Here is an 18,507-nt window from a genome sequence, read left to right as displayed (position 1 = left end):
TATAGAAAGACTTCGGTGATGTGATTTATCAGGACACAAGGGAGAATCAGATGAAGCCTCTAGGTTGTGCAGGAGCTACGACTTACTTTATTTTTGATTTATGTATTTATATAGTGCAGATATATTATGCACATCAGAAGTGGCAGAAAACTCTCACAGCCTCAAAAATAGCTCCAGCTGTATTCATAGCACTCATAGCTCATGGAATGATCACGCCTGGCTCTGACAGCAAACACGCTGAATCCAGCGCAGGAGACTTGGGCGCAGCCGGCGCCACCATAGACCGTAATAGGAATTACGGATATAGCGGCGCACCGGGAGTAACTTCGGCGCTGCCAGAAGATGGAGGTGAAGTTACTTTTAAACCACTATAATTCGGCCTCAGCAATTGCTTGAAGACAATTTCATTCCCTACCATCCATGGCGGCCTGGAGGGGGAATAGTATTTAACGCAGCCGGGAACTTGTGGAGCAGCAGGATCAGCCATATACTGGGTGTATCCTGCGCCGATTCCTCTCGTACGCTCTGACGGTGGGTCAAAATAACAACAGCTTAAAGGGTACCTGACGGGAAAAAGTGTCCACAATGGGTACTTATCTTAGTAAAGGGAAGTTTTTGGATAATCCAGAGGCTTCCCCCGTCTCCCTTCCACCGATCCATTGCTGGGATCGCCAAAACCTCACTGACCGAGACGTTGTCAGGTGGTGCATGGCCGGGAGCTCGGCAACAAACTTCCAGAGGGTCCCACTATCCAGTGGTGGTCTCGAGGGGGATATGGGAAACCTCTAGGGGATCCAGAGACTTCCATCTACCGAGGTAAGTATCTAAATTCTACTCCTAAGGATCTTACAGGTTTACTTTAAAAGAAAATCAATCCCAAAAGCACAGAAAGCACAACAGATACACTAAGTTTACTTCCAGATAGATTGGAACCAGTTAGAGATCATGGAGTGGGAGGGAGGTACCCCAAAGGATGTGTAAAATGATTTTTAAAAGTTTAAAAGGCAAGAAAAACTTACTCCAAGACTGATATAAGATACAAATATAATTTATTCAATAACACTGGACAACGCATTTCACAGGCATCCACCCGCTTCCTCGGGTCAAAAAAAGAGTTTCTCAAGGTAAGAGTGAATTGAATTGGTTCGAAGCGCCCATATACAGAAATCATTGACTGGTTGAAGACCTACCTGTAAACGGCAGAGGATGCCAGGGAGTCCTGTGCCGCGGCCACCACAAGGCAGATGAATGCTGGAGCCAAGTTCAGAACTACAAAACATGCACAATAATAAGTTACTATATAATGTGTCACAATTTTTTCACAAATATTAAGTTCCAGAACTTCCACAATTCTGACCTCTACAGAAGAGCTTAGAAGCACTCTCAGATAAGAAACCATAAACGTGGCATGTGAAAGCAGGGATCAGGCTTACAAAGAGATTATCTGTTCTGTAAGCAGATTGGAGGGGTACACAGCTGGACTCACAGGAAGGGAAGGATGAGTGTGGGCAGCACCAAAGTGCCGATGTTAATTGGTGGCCGAAAAAGCAGGAAGGGATGGCGGCAGTAGGGGGAAATCTGAAGAATTTCCATAAGTCACTTCAGGACAGTCAGCACAAAAAGTGTTTATTACTAAGGAGGAGCGAGACCAGATGTGCAAAATGCAAAATGTCTCAGTGTGTATGGAGATTCTGCCTCTGTGCTGCACGCTGCTCTCCGTCTTCCCGATACCGCTGCCATCACGGCTGAACTTCTGGTTCTGGAGGTGGAAGTGTCAGGAAGATGGAGAGTAGCATGTAGCGCATCGGCAAGAGGTGGTGGCACAGGTAAGTTACCCAGTTAGCCACTTTCATTGATGTATAGATATACAAAAAGATGTACATATATATTATATTTATCCTGCACATACTTCAAGTATCAAATGATATAAACAAAACTCACCCAGTGCAAAAATCTAACACAGCTTCAACCAGCACAGCGCAGGCCTTTGCTAAATCGCCTCCACACCCAGGGGAAGTAGAGGATTCTGGAAGAAGATATTGGCTCACTACCCATCGTTGGTAATCTTGTCTGCGTACAGTAACAACATTGTCAGTACAATGGAACAGTTACTGGTATAAGTGAAATGGAACAGTTACTGGTATAACTATTCATAGCAGGCAGACTCACCTCTCCACATCAGACAGAGGATCGTCATGGAGGGTCACACCCATTTCCCACAGCAGCCAATCCCGAAAGGAAAGCTAAAACACAGCAAATAAATATGTGGAACACCATAACACTACTTTATATAGTAGCTCTAGCCCAGCGCTGGGCAAACTACGGCCCGCTGGCCGCATCCAGCCCAGCGACAGGTGGCCGGATTCCTCTCTTCCCCCCTCCCTCCCTGCAGAGTTGCAAGCGGGCGGTAAGCTCATGACTCTGCAGTAAGGGGGGGATGTAAGGAACGCAGCTCGTAATCCGCAGCATGTGGCAAGGGCCGCGCAAAGTTTGCCCAGCCCTGGTCTGGCCTCTTCCAGTTATCCTCTGTACAGGTCAGAAGCGTTATTACTCTGAATAGTACTTTTCCTTGTTCATTTCCACTCATTTATTTTACTACAATTTCTTTGAAAAAACAGTGGTCAGAAAATTACAAGAGAGAATACATTTGTACATGCATACTACATACAACCTGCTTTCCCTGGAAGCTGGGCTCTAAGAAGCTCCTGCACACTATATTCAGCCAGCCTTACTTGGAATATGGACTCTAAGATGTTCCTGCACACTACATACAGTACAACCGGCCTTACCTGGAAGCTGGGCTCTTTAAGAAGTTCCTGCACACTATACAGCCGGTCTTACCTGGAAGCTGGGCTCTTTAAGAAGTTCCTGCACACTATACAACCGGCCTTACCTGGAAGCTGGGCTCTTTAAGAAGTTCCTGCACACTATACAGCCGGTCTTACCTGGAAGCTGGGCTCTTTAAGAAGTTCCTGCACACTATACAACCGGCCTTACCTGGAAGATGGGCTCTTTAAGAAGTTCCTGCACACCATACAGCCGGCCTTACCTGGAAGCTGGGCTCTTTAAGTTCCTGCACACTATACAGCTGGTCTTACCTGGAAGCTGGGCTCTTTAAAGGGAACCTGAACTGAGAACAATTATTTAAGATAAGCACATCAGGTAACTTCAAATGAACATTACACAGTTACCTTGCCATCAGTACCTCTCAGAAGCTCACCATTTTCTTCTGACAATGATCCCTTCCAGTTCTGACAACATTTTGTTTGTTTGGTTGCGTTACCCGGCAACCGACCTACTACTTCCTGGAGCGAGTGATGTCACTTCCGCCCCACGTCAGAGCTTAGTCCCCGGCTCGGCTAAGAAGGACAAGGCTGATCCGGGCTGTGTACGCTGTGCAAGCCCCACCGTAAACAGGTGAGACCTGTCCTATTGGTGCACAGTACAGCGGTGCAACGGACTCAGAGCGCCCCTCTTTTTCTTCTTTTTATTACAGTGGTTTTATCGGGAGCAGCCGAGTCCAGATTGTGGGGGCCAGATCGCAATTAAGGGGCACACACTAGCTCCATACTGCTTTTTTGAACATTTTGTCAGAACTGAAATAGATCAATTGCTGTCAGTTATATATCAGTTGCTGTCAGTTATAGCTGAGATGACAACTGATGTGCCAGGTAATGGCTATGTATCCCTATGGCTCAAGTGGGCGATGTTACAGTTTAACAGTGTGCTGGCCAGGAAGCTGTTATGGGGTAATGGCCATTTTCAAAATGGAGGACGGAAAATTTCCATTGATCACAGTGGACAAACAGGACCCAGGAGAGGAGAAAGAGATTGAGGAGTAGACTACAAGGGAGGCAAGTATGACTTGTGTATGTTTATTTTGACTTAATTTTCAGTTCAGGTTTTCTTTAAGAAGTTACTGCACACTATACAGCCAGTCTTACCTGGAAGCTGGGCTCTTTAAGAAGTTCCTGCACACTATACAGCCGGCTTTACCTGGTAGCTGGGCTCTTTAAGAAGTTCCTGCACACTATACTGCCGGCCTTACCTGGTAGCTGGGCTCTTTAAGAAGTTCCTGCACACTATACAGCCGGCCTTACCTGGTAGCGGGGCTCTTTAAGAAGTTCCTGCACACTATACAGCCGGCCTTACCTGGTAGCTGGGCTCTTTAAGAAGTTCCTGCACACTATACTGCCGGCCTTACCTGGTAGCTGGGCTCTTTAAGAAGTTCCTGCACACTATACAGCCGGTCTTACCTGGTAGCTGGGCTCTTTAAGAAGTTCCTGCACACTATACAGCCGGCCTTACCTGGTAGCGGGGCTCTTTAAGAAGTTCCTGCACACTATACAGCCGGCCTTACCTGGTAGCGGGGCTCTTTAAGAAGTTCCTGCACACTATACAGCCAGTCTTACCTGGAAGCTGGGCTCTTTAAGAAGTTCATGCACACTATACAGCCGGTCTTACCTGGAAGCTGGGCTCTTTAAGAAGTTACTGCACACTATACAGCCGGCCTTACCTGGTAGCGGGGCTCTTTAAGAAGTTCCTGCACACTATACAGCCAGTCTTACCTGGTAGCTGGGCTCTTTAAGAAGTTCCTGCACACTATACAGCCGGCCTTACCTGGTAGCGGGGCTCTTTAAGAAGTTCCTGCACACTATACAGCCGGTCTTACCTGGAAGCTGGGCTCTTTAAGAAGTTAATGCACACTATACAGTTGGTCTTACCTGGAAGCTGGGCTCTTTAAGAAGTTCCTGCACACTATACAACCGGCCTTACCTGGAAGCTGGGCTCTTTAAGAAGTTCCTGCACATGGGTTTGGCACCAGAGGGATTGTGCTGCTTTCTTCCATCCTGCGTGGGGGCGGGACAGGACACTGAAAACCAGAGGCGCGTCCTCGTCCTGTTCTCCTACCCCTTCCATCCTCACTTCTGGGACCAGCCGGGGCAAGAGGTGCTGCAGCTGCAAATATAGCACTGACAGGATGGTCCACAACTCATAGAAAGTTTATTTTCAAGGCAGCATAAGAATTCATATTCACAGACTGCTTATCCCGTCTCTCTTGGGGCCACTCTACATATCCCTCTCAGAAGTCAGTATATGAATGAGAGAAAGCAAAGACACCTGCAGAGGGAAGTACAGTAAATAAATCCTTCTGCTGCAGTGTTATGCAGTCCCCACTCTGTAAAACAAAAAGGAGGGAGGGGGAAACCGAGAGCCTAATATAGTGCAGTATGTATGGTTACTGAAAGATGTTGCTCACAAGCTTGACAAAAATAATACTCACAAAGGTGGGTTACCTCCAAGGCAACCTGCAAGCTGCTATCACGGCTGAGGCCAAATATTTTATTCTGTCCATAATTAACTCCAAAATCAAGGGGGAGTCTAAACGCCTCTTATTCCGCAATCTTCTGTTCTATGCTTAGGAAAAAAAACCTCATTATTTCTACACTGGAACCAGGCTACCCCTCCTACTGTTGAAGCGTGGCTTGCTTATATCAAAAGGGTACCCCCTATCCTTAAATGATAGGGAGGTATATGAAAAACGGGGTGCCACCCAAAAATTTGAAAAGGTCTGGTTCAGATGGTTAGATTGACCTAAGTTAGGCGAAACAATTCCTCATCCAGTTTTGGTATAGTCAGGTTGGTTTAATTTGTGTTATCCTGTAAATGGGGGCGGGAAAGGGGGGTGCTCCGGTCCGCTGCATTTGTTTTGTTTTGGTTGCTGCATGTGCTTGTTTCAGCACTTTTTTTGTGAAAATTCCATAAACATTTGACAAAAAAAAAAAAAAAAAGATTAAAAAGGTAGGTAGGTAGTGGTAGACTTGCCTCCACACAGTCAGACTCATCCAGTCAAATTTCAAAACAACTTATTTTCACTCAATTTGCGATGCATTTCATGGGAGAAAATTCCTCTGGCAAAATGATTGGAGCTACGGTGAGCAGACGCCCCGCTTTAGCCGGGACGCGTCCCAGATTCGGGGTCCCCTGTCCCAGGCTGCGCTATGTCCCGGGAAACGTCCCGCTTTTAGCCACGGGACGTCCCGGCCTCGGGACTCTGGCCACCGTTCGATTGCATTAACTGGCTGCGGCGTCTAATAGACGCCGCGCCAGTTCATAGCCCGCAGCCCCGCTCCAGCCTGAATAGTCTTCCAGCAGGCAGAGCAGGGCTACAGGAAGATGGCGTCCGAAGCCCTGTACTGGAGACAATTTGTGTCTCCAGTACAGGGCTTTGGGCGCCATCTTCCCGTAGCCCTGCTCTGCCTGTCAGCGCGGGAGATTGCAGGAGCAATATCTCCGGGGGAGCTGCGCGCCAGAGGCCGGCGGGAGAGGAGACTTCTGTCAGGTGAGTAAATTTTTTTTTTTTGCAGGTGAAATGTTGCCGAAAATGCGTCATTTTCTGCTGAAATGTTGCCCAAATTGCGTTTGTTTTCTGCTGGAATGTTGCCCAAATTGCGTTTGTTTTCTGCTATTCCAGCAGAAAACAAACGCAATTTGGGCAACATTCCAGCAGAAAACAAATGCAATTTGGGCAACATTTCAGCAGAAAATAACGCATTTTGGGCAACATTTCACCTGCAAAAAAAAAAAAAAAGAATTTACTCACCTGACAGAAGTCTCCTCTCCCTCTCCCTTGCCCAAATTGCGTTATTTTCTGCTGAAATGTTGCCCAAATTGAATCAGAATCAGAATTTATTTTTCGCCAAGCACGACTGGGTCGTGCCCGGAATTGGGCTTGGCACAAACAGGGCATAGAAACAGTAAATTACACACACCAGAGATAGCAATACATCAAACAAGTACAATACGGTAACAGTAATTACATAACAACCATTTTTAAAAGAAGAGTTCTTCAGTGCAGGCCTGCTTAGAAGGACTATTCCAGCTAGTAAAGCAAGCGGCCTAAAGAGGGTCCGCTCTTCTTTTGGTGGTGGAGGATGGGAATGAGTCCAGAGAGTTCAGTGATTTGACAGCTGAGGGGAAGAAGCTGTTCCTGTGTCTTGAGGTCCTGGTGTAGATGGCCCGATACCTCAGGCCTGAACGGAGACGACAGAAAAAGCGGGAGACTGGATGCGAAGGATCATTTGGGATCCGCAAGGCTCTGGAGCGCAGTCTAGTGTTGAAGAGTAGGTCCAGTGGGGGAAGTGGTTTTCCGATGATCCTTTCCGCTGATCCGGTGACTCTCTGTAGTTTGTGTCTGTCGCTGGCAGAGGAGCCAGCGTACCAGACAAGGATAGAAGAACAGATGACGGATTCGATGGTGGCTGAGTAGAAGCTCGTCAGAAGTTTCTGGTCCATGCCGAACTTCCTCAGTTGGTGGATGAAGAATAGTCTCTGCTGGGCTTCCCTCTGGGTCCAGGTGGTGTTGGCCTTCCACCTCAGATCGTTGGAGATGGTTGTGCCCAGGAGACAAGCGCAGGGGACCCGTGCGACTTCCACGCTGTCTAAGTGGATTGGGGGTGGTGTGGGTGCTCACCAAAGTCGATGATCATCTCAACGGTTTTTGCGGTGTTGAGGACCAGCCCGTTCTCCTTGCACCAGTTGCAGATTCTGTCAACCTGATGACAGTATGCCTGCTCATCGTTATTGGTGATGAGGCCCACAATGGTGGTATCATCTGCATATTTGATAACTTTGACAGAGTTTTCAGTGGATCTGCAGTTGTTTGTGTACAGGGAGAACAGGACTGGTGACAGGACGCAGCCTTGTGGGGCCCCTGTGTTGGTGGTCCTTGGTTGGGAGAGGATAGTACCTAGCTTGACGACCTGCAATCTGTTTGTGAGGAAGTCAGTTATCCACAGACGCAGGGTGGGGTGGACTTTGAGCTCAGCAAGGTTCTCCTGAAGTATTTGAGGGCTGATAGTGTTAAATGCTGAGCTAAAGTCAAGGAGGAGGATCCTGGCAAAAGAGTTTGGTCTATCCAGGTGCTCGTTGACTGTCTCCAGGCAGATGTTAATGGCATCATCAGTGGACCTGTTTGCTCTGTACGCAAACTGGTGTGGGTCCAGCAGGGGCTCTGTGGAGACTTTTAGAAGAGGCATGACCATGCTTTCAAAAGCTTTCATAATGACGGATGTGAGAGCCACAGGTCTGTAGTTGTTGAGGTCGGCAATTCCCTGTTTTTTGGGAACGGGGATGATGGACGGGGATGATGGTCGACCTCTTGATGCATGCTGGGACTTTGCCTTCCTGGAAGGATCTGGTAAAGATGGAGGAGAGAATAGGAGCTAGCTGTAAAGCACAGGTTTTTAGGCATGCTGGTGACACTCCGTCTGGGCCTGAAGCTTTCCTAGCATAAATTGCGTTTGTTTTCTGCTGAAATGTTACCCACATTGCGTTATTTTCTGCTGAAATGTTGCCCAAATTGTGTTTGTTTTCTGCTGAAATGTTGCCCAAATTGCGTTCGTTTTCTGCTGAAATGTTGCCCACATTGCGTTTTTTTTCTGGTGAAATGCTGCCCACATTGCGTTTAGTTTCTGCTGTCTGGAGTAACTGTTGCTGCATTATTTAATGGTCATAGTTGGCTATATTTGCTGCTTTGGGGTTATGGTTACACTCCGTCCCATACAATGTTATGGCGCTATTTCAGAGGGGAATGTGAAGAAAAGATACACTTGACAGGGCTGCACTGGTCTCGACTTACAAGTCGAGGAACGGAACGGAGCGATGGCGGGAGAACGGAGGCTTGTGAAGGACCAGCGCGGGACAGGACTGCTGCTAGGGGCTTGCAGCCTCAGGTGAGTGAAACAATGTGTTTGCAACGTATCTACAGTTCCGCTTTAATTCAGGTTACATGACCAGGAAAAAGCAACACACAAATGAAGTCACGGCTGCACATTTATTCTGGGCATTACGGATATAATCCAGGCTTTAGTGCAGCACATCTCACAGAAGGTCTGGCTATATGTAGAGCATTACCTTGCGTATGAAGGTCGGTGGGACGGCATTGGTGATAGCTCCTGGAGATGACACTGAAAAGCGGCACCAAGCATAGGAAACTGCAGCCGTACAGAACCTGAAAGATGTAAAGAAGGGAACATTCGTTAGGAGGGGTGAGACCAACACTGACACAATTAAAGAGAAGCTGTCACTTTTCCTCTCAGTCTTCAGCATTTACCAAATATAATAACATGAAGACAGACCAATGCACACAGTAATAGATAAATGTTCATATTTTTAAAGCTAAAGGTGGCCACACACTATCCAATTTATAAATATCTGTTCAATTCAAGATTAGCAATCCATTTTTTCTGACTGATTGTAACAATTCAAAAATCTGACCACTGTACCACACACCTATGTTCACTTTTTCCCCAATTATGAATAAAATAATTGAAAGCTCAGAAAAAAATTGATTGGAACTGTACATCAAGTAGTTGACAATTCATCCAAAAATGAAAAAAAAAACAAACGGGAAATTCGATCGGATTTATCGGTCGAAAACAAAGAAAGTATGGTGTGTGGCCACGCTAGGTCTCTGAGGGCCATATCCATGCCAGTGTCCCTCGAGGACTGGAGTTTAGCATCCCTCCTTTAAACTAAAGAACGATGAACAGTTCTGGAGGGCCAGAAAGCCTGGCTTGCAAGGAATGGTTCTGCCCTTCAGGTAAATAATAGACAGGTTACACCGATTACGTATGGCCTCAAAGGCTCTTTTACACTGCAAATCACACATGCCATGTCGATACAATGTTCTTACAATTTTACAATGTGATTTTGATGCGACTTTTACTGGATGCCAGGAACTAAAGGAGAAAATGCAGGACTTTAGGGATTTGACAAAATCGCATCACGCTTGCATTGCACTAGTGTAAAAGGGTTTCTGTAATGATTTTTGCTGATGTGCAGCATTTACTGATTTGCCTGTGAATGGAAAAGCAGCAAAATCACACCTCTAAGGCTCTAAGGCTTGTCTTCTTACCCTATTTACAAATCTAAAATGCTCCAAAGCCTTACTCCTTAAAGAACAGGTAGTCCCCGGTTAACAAATGAGATAGGGAACACTGTGCTATTTCTGTCCCCTGTACCTCCCTCTGTGCCCCCCTGGGCCTCCCGTGTCCCCTTCTGTGTCACCTCTGCCCCCTGTACCTGCTTATACAAGTTTAAAAGCCATTTTTTCCCTTGTAGTTTTTGAGAAAATAAATTTAAAAAAAATTCAAGGTCCAATTTAAAAATAAAATGTTTTTGACTTTTTCCCACAGAATCCATGTCATTTGTATTGATGGGTCGTTTGTAAGTCGGACAACTACTTGTACTCCTCCTACACCGTTAAACACTAAGTAAACATTGGACACACCCACAGTCCCAGCCTGCGCAGCCTGGATGCGTACAGCAAACTCTCTTTCTTCCATTCCCTAAATAAATCTATAAACATAGATGTACTCTCACTAACATAACAACATCTGTTTAACCTTTTAGGGTAAAATGCGTTCTAGACACTCCATTTCATTTTTCTTATAATTAGATCGATTGGGCGTATCTGTAATATGTTCCTCTTGCTGCATACACACGCCTGACTTAAAGAGGAACTCCAGTGAAAATAATGTAATAAAAAAAAGTGCTTCATTTGTTCAATAATTATGTATAAATGATTTAGTCAGTTTTTGTCCATTGTAAAATCTTTCCTCTCCCTGATTCACATTCAGACATTGATTACATGGTGACATTTTTACTGCTGGCAGGTGATGTCACTGGAAGGAGATGCTGCTTGCTTTTTTGGCAGCTGAAAACAGCTGTTATTTCCCACAATGCAACAAGGCTCCCACAGTGTGATGTCAGGACCTCAGAGCTGTGAGGCACCGACATCACACTGTGGGAAGGGTTTCACCACAATCTCAGCCATACAGAGCCCCCTGGTGATCAGTTTGAGAAAAGGAAAAGATTTCTCATGGGAAAGGGGGTATCAGCTACTGATTAGGATGACGTTCAAATCTTGGTTACGGTATCTCTTTAAGTCAGCCAAGGCGGCCAATAACGACCGCCTCAGCCATTAGTCAGGTGTGTGTAACATTGGCCAGCATTGGCCACTCGGTAAGCGATGTGCCGAGCAGATCAACTTGGTGGAGTGAGAGCCAACTGCTTTGGAGACACTGCTACCCCCCCCCCCCCCCCCGCAGAACTAGTTATCAGCTACAGAGCTGCGCAGCGATGCCACCCAGGAGGACCGGGTCCTGATTCCTGATGGGAGACATCAGTTGATAGGTGAGTACGCACACAATCTGTTAAGTCAGTTTTTGTATTCTTTTGATACCGCTGTTTTACAAATCGTTAATGACTTTATTCATCTCCATTTAATTGTATGTTGTATATTATTTGCATCTCATTTTAATAAAGTTGATGTGCAGAGTTAGGGCTCTTTCACACCAGAGCTGATTTCTGGCGTTTTGATGCAAATTCAATACTTTGCGTTAACCAAGCTAAAATTAAAGTCCATAGACTTTAATGTTACCTTTCACATCTGACACTGCGTTTTGGTGCGTTGTGGTACGGCGCACTCGGAAGCTTTTAATCATCCAGGGCCAGTGTTTTCCAGTTGGGGGAATTATAACTACCACTGCTACTCAGCATCACACCGCGACATCCCGACGTCCACGCCGCAGATCATAACGCTTGCAGGAAATCGGCCCCTGCGTCATGTAATGTGAAAGAGCAATAAGACAAAAGAATAGTAGTTTGCATACTGCCAGCAGTCTGTATGGCCTCCAGAGCTGGCAGCAGCCTCACCTGAGAAGCAGAGGAAGGGATCCTGAGCCCGGAGCGCTGAGAAGTGTCTCCCAGAAGTTATTCACAGATGGCACCTCAGCGCTGGTAGAGGGGCGTGATGTCCAATTCTCATGTAGATGGACACAGAAGACAGCCAGGCCTATCACATGGGCATCCTGCAGCTCTGCAGCCTGATAACAGATGGAAAGAGATGAGTGAAGAATGGGGGTGGCTCTGACATTTATGTGACTGGGCAGTCCAAGATCGGCCTGGTATCTGTTGACTGGCCTGGTGTAAGGGCCTGTTTCCACTAGCCACCGCACGCGGCTGCGAGACGAGCGGTGGCACTTCCGGGTCTGCGGGTACGCAGACAAATCCCAGAAGCCATGCCATGCACAGCTATGGGATTCGCAGCCTCCCGTGTGAAAACTGTGGGCAATCCCGGCCGAATCGCTAGGGCAAGCAATATTTCCTATGGCACAGTTTCCCCGAGCAATTTGCCTGCGGGGAAACTCTGCGGATTCGGCCCGGTTTCCGCGCTACTGGAAACAGGCCCTCAAGCTTCTTCCCATAGTCCTAAATCATTATCTCACTGCCGCGTGTGGTCTTATGCTAAGTACACACGGTACAATTTTCTGTTAGATTTACCTGCCAGATCAATTTTGTTCAATATGTCCGATCTTAATTTCGATCAATTTTCTGGTCGATTTTCCGATCGATTTCCATAAAAGTGGATGGAAGTGGATTGGAAAATTGATCAAAATTAAGATCGGACATGTTGAAAAAAATCGACCTGGCAGGTAAATCTAACAGAAAATTGTATTGTGTGTACCTAGCATTATACGTTGACACTGGAAGGACACTAATATTAACATACCTACAATATTAGAAGTTGGCAAAAGGATCCAATCTATCTATAAACTGGAAGAATAGCTCAACTTTAAGATAGAATGCATATATTGTGCAAGATACAAAGAGATGTGCCTCTTTCGGCTACTTAACTCAGATTGTCCGTCTCTTTTTATTCTGCAACTTAGTGCCTATGAAGAAATGAAAGAAAGCGAGACACTGCTTCTACCATGACTGGCAGATTTCTCTTTTCCCTTCCTTTTCTCTTTCCGTTCTTTCAATTCTAATCTTTATACATGTGCACATTGATTATATACTGTTTGTATGGGACTTCTGCGACCAGTTTGTGAAGTACTTCAAATTTCTGTACTCTTTTATTGTTGCCTGAACATATTTTGTTAGATTTTGTGGGCGCAAAAACTGCTTGTGTGTTCAGTTGATATTATATCTTTCAATAAAAATCTAAATGCAAATTATATGTCACCCCATTTATACAGTACATTATGCATTATCCCAGGTCCGTTTCTAGGGGCGGGTCATGCGGGTGACCGCCCTGAGCGCTGTGAGGGAGGGGGCGCAGTGATGGAGGGGGTAGCCACTGCCACACTGAGATTCAGCTGCGTGAAGGGGAGCTAAACTTCTCCCCCCCTCTACCCAGGGGCCCCTCTGTGCCACACCCCGTACCCTGCAGAGTAAGTGCATCAGGAAGCCTGGTATGCGCAACTCCCTTCCCGCTCCAATGGCAGCTCACTTGCCGCTGATCTTCAGCTGCATAGTCGCTGGTACACTCTCTACTTCCTGTCAATTTTTACACCCTCGCCCTGCGTGCAATTGAGCCTAGAAACCGCCCTGCATTAGCCTAATTCACCCTGTCCAGAAACATTGGACCTCCTTGCTGCAGAGCTCAGGCTGTCGGCAGGCAGACAGCAATATCCCTGTAGCCAGGTCACTCACCTGATGACACAAGAGCTGCAGGACTCTGCACAGCACTGTATGAAGTGCCCTGCGGTGGCCACACACCATCCTCACATATAGCGTTGGCCATGGTCCTTGCCTGTAGAGGAAAAATATTACTGATTGTTATAAGGTAGACCTGGGTATATAGGAAGAGGTTATGTTATGCGCAACCTGTGCTATGTGCAGCATTAATCAGATCGGATGCCATACACTCATAGACCGTTACCATCGTACCATCGGTTACCATAGATGGTCGACCATCAGATCAAATCTGACCTGGGAGGGATTAATTACTTCCATACACTAGACATATAAAAAAAAAAAATCTACCAAACCACAGTGTTGCACGGCATAGAACATTGGGCCATCAATCTGCCCCCCCCCCCCAAACCAACCAATGTTGGGTTTTAGCCGGGTATTGACAGGAAAAATCAAAAAGTATATGGCCACCTTTAGATTTACAACTGGAATTTCATGGTGACTTTACTGCTCCTCAGCCTCAGTTCAAGCAGACACTGTGCTGAATAGTGAACAGAGTTCCACAGTATTTGGTTACAGATTTAAGATTAATCCCCAATACTGTGCTTGTATTTGTTTTTGGCCCTTTTCATACAGTGAGGTGCAGGCGCAAAGTACTGTTCGAGCCTGCGCAGTAGCACAAAGCCGCACATGCAGTTTTGTGTCTTTGCAGTAGTGGCATCGTGCTACCGTGCAGATGAGAACCCATTGGCACTTGCACAGTGCAGCCATGCTTATACATGGAGGGGGGGGGGGGCACATCCAGGAAAATATAAGGAGGGTACCGGCAAGCAGCGGAGGGGTTGTGGAGGATCGGGGAAGCATCCAGAGGCTTCCCCCTAGTGACACAAGTGTATAAGGCTAGGTCCACACTTGTGGGTTGCAGATCGGATCCGTTTCAAATGGATCAGTTTTGTAAACAATTTTTTCTCTCCATTTTTCTATTTTTTGTCCTTTTCACTGTATGTTTCCAATCCGTGGAAAGGTAACCCAGCCCTGGCCGTGGGTGAGGGTAGGTGCCATGCTGGCAGGGGTAGCAGCCAGGAAGGGGGGCAGCTAGTTTCTTTTAAAAATAGTTTTTAGTATCAGCAAGCGGGGAACTTACTTCCTTGCGTTCCACCTCTCGCCGTCTCTTCCTGCAATGCCGCCCTCTGTACTTCATTGGGTAGCACTGCAGGATGTGACGTGGCGAGCGCGGGAACGCAAGGAATTTCCCCGCTCACTGATATTTTGATTTAAAAATTATTTTTTTCAAAGAAACTAGCTGGAGGGGGAATGGGGACAGGGGACCCCTTCCCCTCCATCCTGGCACCTACCCCTCCAGCATGGCGGCCCCGTACCCACCCACAGAGAGGACTGGGACACTGGAAACAGATCAGTTTCTGTGTCCAAAGCTGCCTGTGTAGAGGGAGGTCTGTTTTTCCATTGCTTTTTACTACCCCTCCAGGTATCCGGGGTCCATGAAAATCCTGCAAATTCGGACCGTCCGTTCAGGTTTTCAGCACAGATCCCCCTGAACGCACAAGGAAGTCGGCTGCTATTTTTAACATTAGTATCCGTGGCTCTGTTTTTGATCCGGGCCAAAAACCGAAGCCACGGATAAGTTTTTAAAACAAGCGTGAACCTACTCTAACTTTAAAACTAAACAGATACAAGAGATGAAACATACTGGTCATTACCTGTTTGGTGGATCTGCACTGGAAGCCGCCATGACACACTGGCAGAAGGATGTGAGCAGTAAGTCAGACACCTTTCCAAAGACAAAAATCACTTCAGGTCAGAGCGCTTCCAACATTCATATTATGATGGAAGAGTTTGGCTTTAAACTTACGGTTGCCTCCAGAGGCTGCAAATCTTCAGCACTGGCAGGAATAAGTGGTGGGGAAGTCCCGGGAATGACCTCTGAGCTGCTGTCCTTTAGTTCTGATGCCAGGATGTCTGATATCTTCGCCATCTGGGAAGAGACTTCTGGAGGGAACAGCACAATCCAGTCATTAGATTTCAGCGATATTAAGAGGAGAAATAATCTGACAAAACAATCAGTCAGTCTTTGTGAGCACCAGCTCCCAGTGGGTCCCCAGCCCCCCTTTTACAGAATTTATCCCAGCTGGGCCTCTCCTTAGTAGATGATGACACATTTTTACAAGTATGCCAATTTTTTCCTGATGTGTATGCAACTTGGAAATGGGTCAATCCAAAACAGCAACAACTTCTTAATTCCAAGCTACCGGTATTAACAAACTGCAAAAAAAAACAATTGCATTTAGGAAACAACTGCTCTGAGGGGTCTCCAAAATAAATACAGACATAAAACACCGGCTGCTGTAAAGGAAAGAGTAGTGTATGCAATAATTCAAAGCATTACTTATGCTGGGAATACACGATAAGATTTTTCAGTCCATTTACAATCCAATCTTATTTTCCATCGATTTTCCAATCGATTTTATCTCTTCTTATGAATTTCTATTCACTTCTATGAGAAATCGATCAGAAAAACGATCGAAAATAAGATCGGACATGTCGGAAATTATCTATCGAACCTTCAAACTCCTAAACAAAGGACTGTGTTTTCAAATCCATGCTGTCCATCCATACATCTCTGTGTAAGGACAATTCAGTCTATACAGGCCCTTTGATCTCTGCAGGATACCAGCCACAGCCGTGAAAGTTCACACCTTGACTTTAAATAGGGCCTTTCTTAGCAGGAGCCCTGAGCTGTCTCTTGTCCATCCTAATGTGTAAACATCAATATTCAGCACAGACACTTCTAGCTGTATACCAACCAAGAAATATATATCCAATTGACAAATCAACAATAATTCTACTTAAGTCTGTTGGAATCTACAGAAAGACAAAGAGAGGATCCAGGGGACGTGGGAAAAGACGTTATTCACTGCAGAAACAAAATAACTCTGTGACAAAATCTACAGAGTACACCCAGCCAACAACCCTAATAGCTCCAGCACAATCCAGCAGAGATGACAGCCACACATCTGGAGACTGTTCCCTCCTGGAGTCCTCAATCTCAGACCTCAGCTCCCAGGGTAGCCCCATCAAGGCTGTCCTCTGCAACGTCAGATCAATAAACAACAAAACAGCAATCATACATGATCTAATAGTCTTCTGATCTGGCCTGCTTGACTGAAACCTGGCTTTCTGAACCTGTTGGCCCCACCCTGGAGGCAGCCGTGCCAACAAACTATTCCGTGATATACTGCAACAGGAAAGAACGCAGGGGAGGAGGGGTTGCACTTTGCTTTAGATCAGCTTTGAAAATCAGACTACTTACTGTAGGTCCTACCAACTCGTTTGAATGCTTGGGGGTGCAACTTTCAGCTGAGGAAAACATTAACATATTGCTGATCTACCGCCCACCAGAAAAATACTCAGACTTCCTTGAGGAACTTGTAGACCTCCTATGCAACCTAACACTGGAACACCCCAGATGGATTGTTCTTGGAGATTTCAATACATGGGTGGACGACTCCTCCTCACAATTTGGAAAAGAGCTACCTCGTGCCTTACATGAACTGGGCTTCCTCCAATCAATCAGCTCTGCTACTCACAGGAAAGGTCACACTCTGGACCTTATATTCCATACTGGGCTGTCAATAGCCAATGTGGAAATTAATCCTGTTGCCTGGTCAGACCATCACACTATCCACTTCTCCCTCTCAATACCAGCCGTCAAACACCAGGTCAAGAATCAAATAAAATATCGCCGCTTAAAAGGGCTAACACCTCAACATATCCGAGATAACCTTAGCTTTGATGAATTGACTGACTCCAGCTTGGACCCTGATACTCTGGTGTTTAAATACAACAAATGTGTGTCCTCCACCTTTGAGACCATTGCTCCTCTGCGCACCAAATATCTTACTCCACACCATCATGCACAGTGGTTTGATAACGCTATAAAAGAGCTGAAAAGACAAGGCCGAAAACTTGAGAGGCTGTGGCGCAAATCTCAGTCCCCAGAAGACAAACATGCCTTAATCTTCCACTTGAAGAGCTACCAAAAGGTAATCACGGGAAAAAAATCATCCTTTCTATCACAAGAGATTGCAAATGCAGTTAACAAACCAGCCCAACTGTTCCGCACAGTGGAAAAACTCTGCAACCCAGCATGTCAAAAACTTAATATCGAGTCTTCAAAGGACCTCTGTGACCAATTTGCCCATTTCTTCACAGACAAAGTCTCCGCTATAAGGTCCGCCATCCAACTTACAGCATCTGAGCCTAATATAGCGCCGAAGACCATTAGCAGAGACAACGTAACACCTTGGTCAAACTTCAAAGAAATTGATAAAGAAGTCACATCAAGCATCCTCCTTCACGTCCGTCTAACTACCTGTGACCTGGATCCTGGCCCAACACAGTTCATGTTGAACTGCCCCGACCTGTTCGTACCGGTATTCCTCAAAATTGTTAACTGTTCCTTACAATCAGGGATATTTCCTGCTTTACTGAAGGAAGCAATCATCAGGCCTCTCCTCAAAAAACCCTCCCTGGACCCAGATGCAATGACCAGCTACAGACCTGTCTCTAACCTCCCCTTTCTGGGAAAGCTAATTGAAAAAGCTGTATACCTCCAGCTAGAAGCCAGAATCCTACAAAATAACAGTTATGACCCATTCCAGTCTGGCTTCAGGAAACACCACAGCACTGAAACTGCCCTCATCCAAATATGCAACCACCTGCTCATGGCAAGAGACAGAGGAGAGTGCTCGATCCTCATACTGCTAGACCTTTCTGCAGCCTTTGACACAGTTGACCATGACATCTTGATAAACAGGCTACAGGAATACTGCGGCATTGATGGCATAGTACTTCAGTGGTTCCAATCCTTCTTGAGTGGCAGAACCCACAAAGTGTCTATGGGGCCCTTCCTGTCCACCCCTGTAACACTTAAGTATGGGGTGCCCCAGGGCTCAATCCTCTCTCCCCTGCTTTTCACGATTTACATGCTACCGTTGGGAAAAC

At 46.2% G+C, this 18,507-nt stretch overlaps 1 protein-coding gene across 1 annotated transcript in view; it reads right to left on the bottom strand.

Annotated features, from left to right (window-relative positions):
* FANCA (FA complementation group A) overlaps positions 1 to 18,507 on the bottom strand; it is a 119,002-nt gene that overhangs the window by 25,818 nt on the left and 74,677 nt on the right. Inside the window, exons 23-31 of the mRNA XM_068260684.1 lie at positions 15,356 to 15,492; positions 15,204 to 15,274; positions 13,504 to 13,603; positions 11,722 to 11,891; positions 8,917 to 9,013; positions 4,777 to 4,959; positions 2,170 to 2,243; positions 1,942 to 2,070; positions 1,191 to 1,269 (exon numbers count right to left, since the gene is read on the bottom strand). Of these exons, the coding sequence (XP_068116785.1) occupies positions 1,191 to 1,269; positions 1,942 to 2,070; positions 2,170 to 2,243; positions 4,777 to 4,959; positions 8,917 to 9,013; positions 11,722 to 11,891; positions 13,504 to 13,603; positions 15,204 to 15,274; positions 15,356 to 15,492 (1,040 nt within the window). The remainder of the gene's footprint in view (positions 1 to 1,190; positions 1,270 to 1,941; positions 2,071 to 2,169; positions 2,244 to 4,776; positions 4,960 to 8,916; positions 9,014 to 11,721; positions 11,892 to 13,503; positions 13,604 to 15,203; positions 15,275 to 15,355; positions 15,493 to 18,507) is intronic.

This window comes from Hyperolius riggenbachi, chromosome 11, assembly GCF_040937935.1.
Source record: "Hyperolius riggenbachi isolate aHypRig1 chromosome 11, aHypRig1.pri, whole genome shotgun sequence".
In the NCBI taxonomy this organism is placed as follows: domain Eukaryota; kingdom Metazoa; phylum Chordata; class Amphibia; order Anura; family Hyperoliidae; genus Hyperolius; species Hyperolius riggenbachi.
This window is presented reverse-complemented; position numbering and strand designations above follow the sequence as displayed.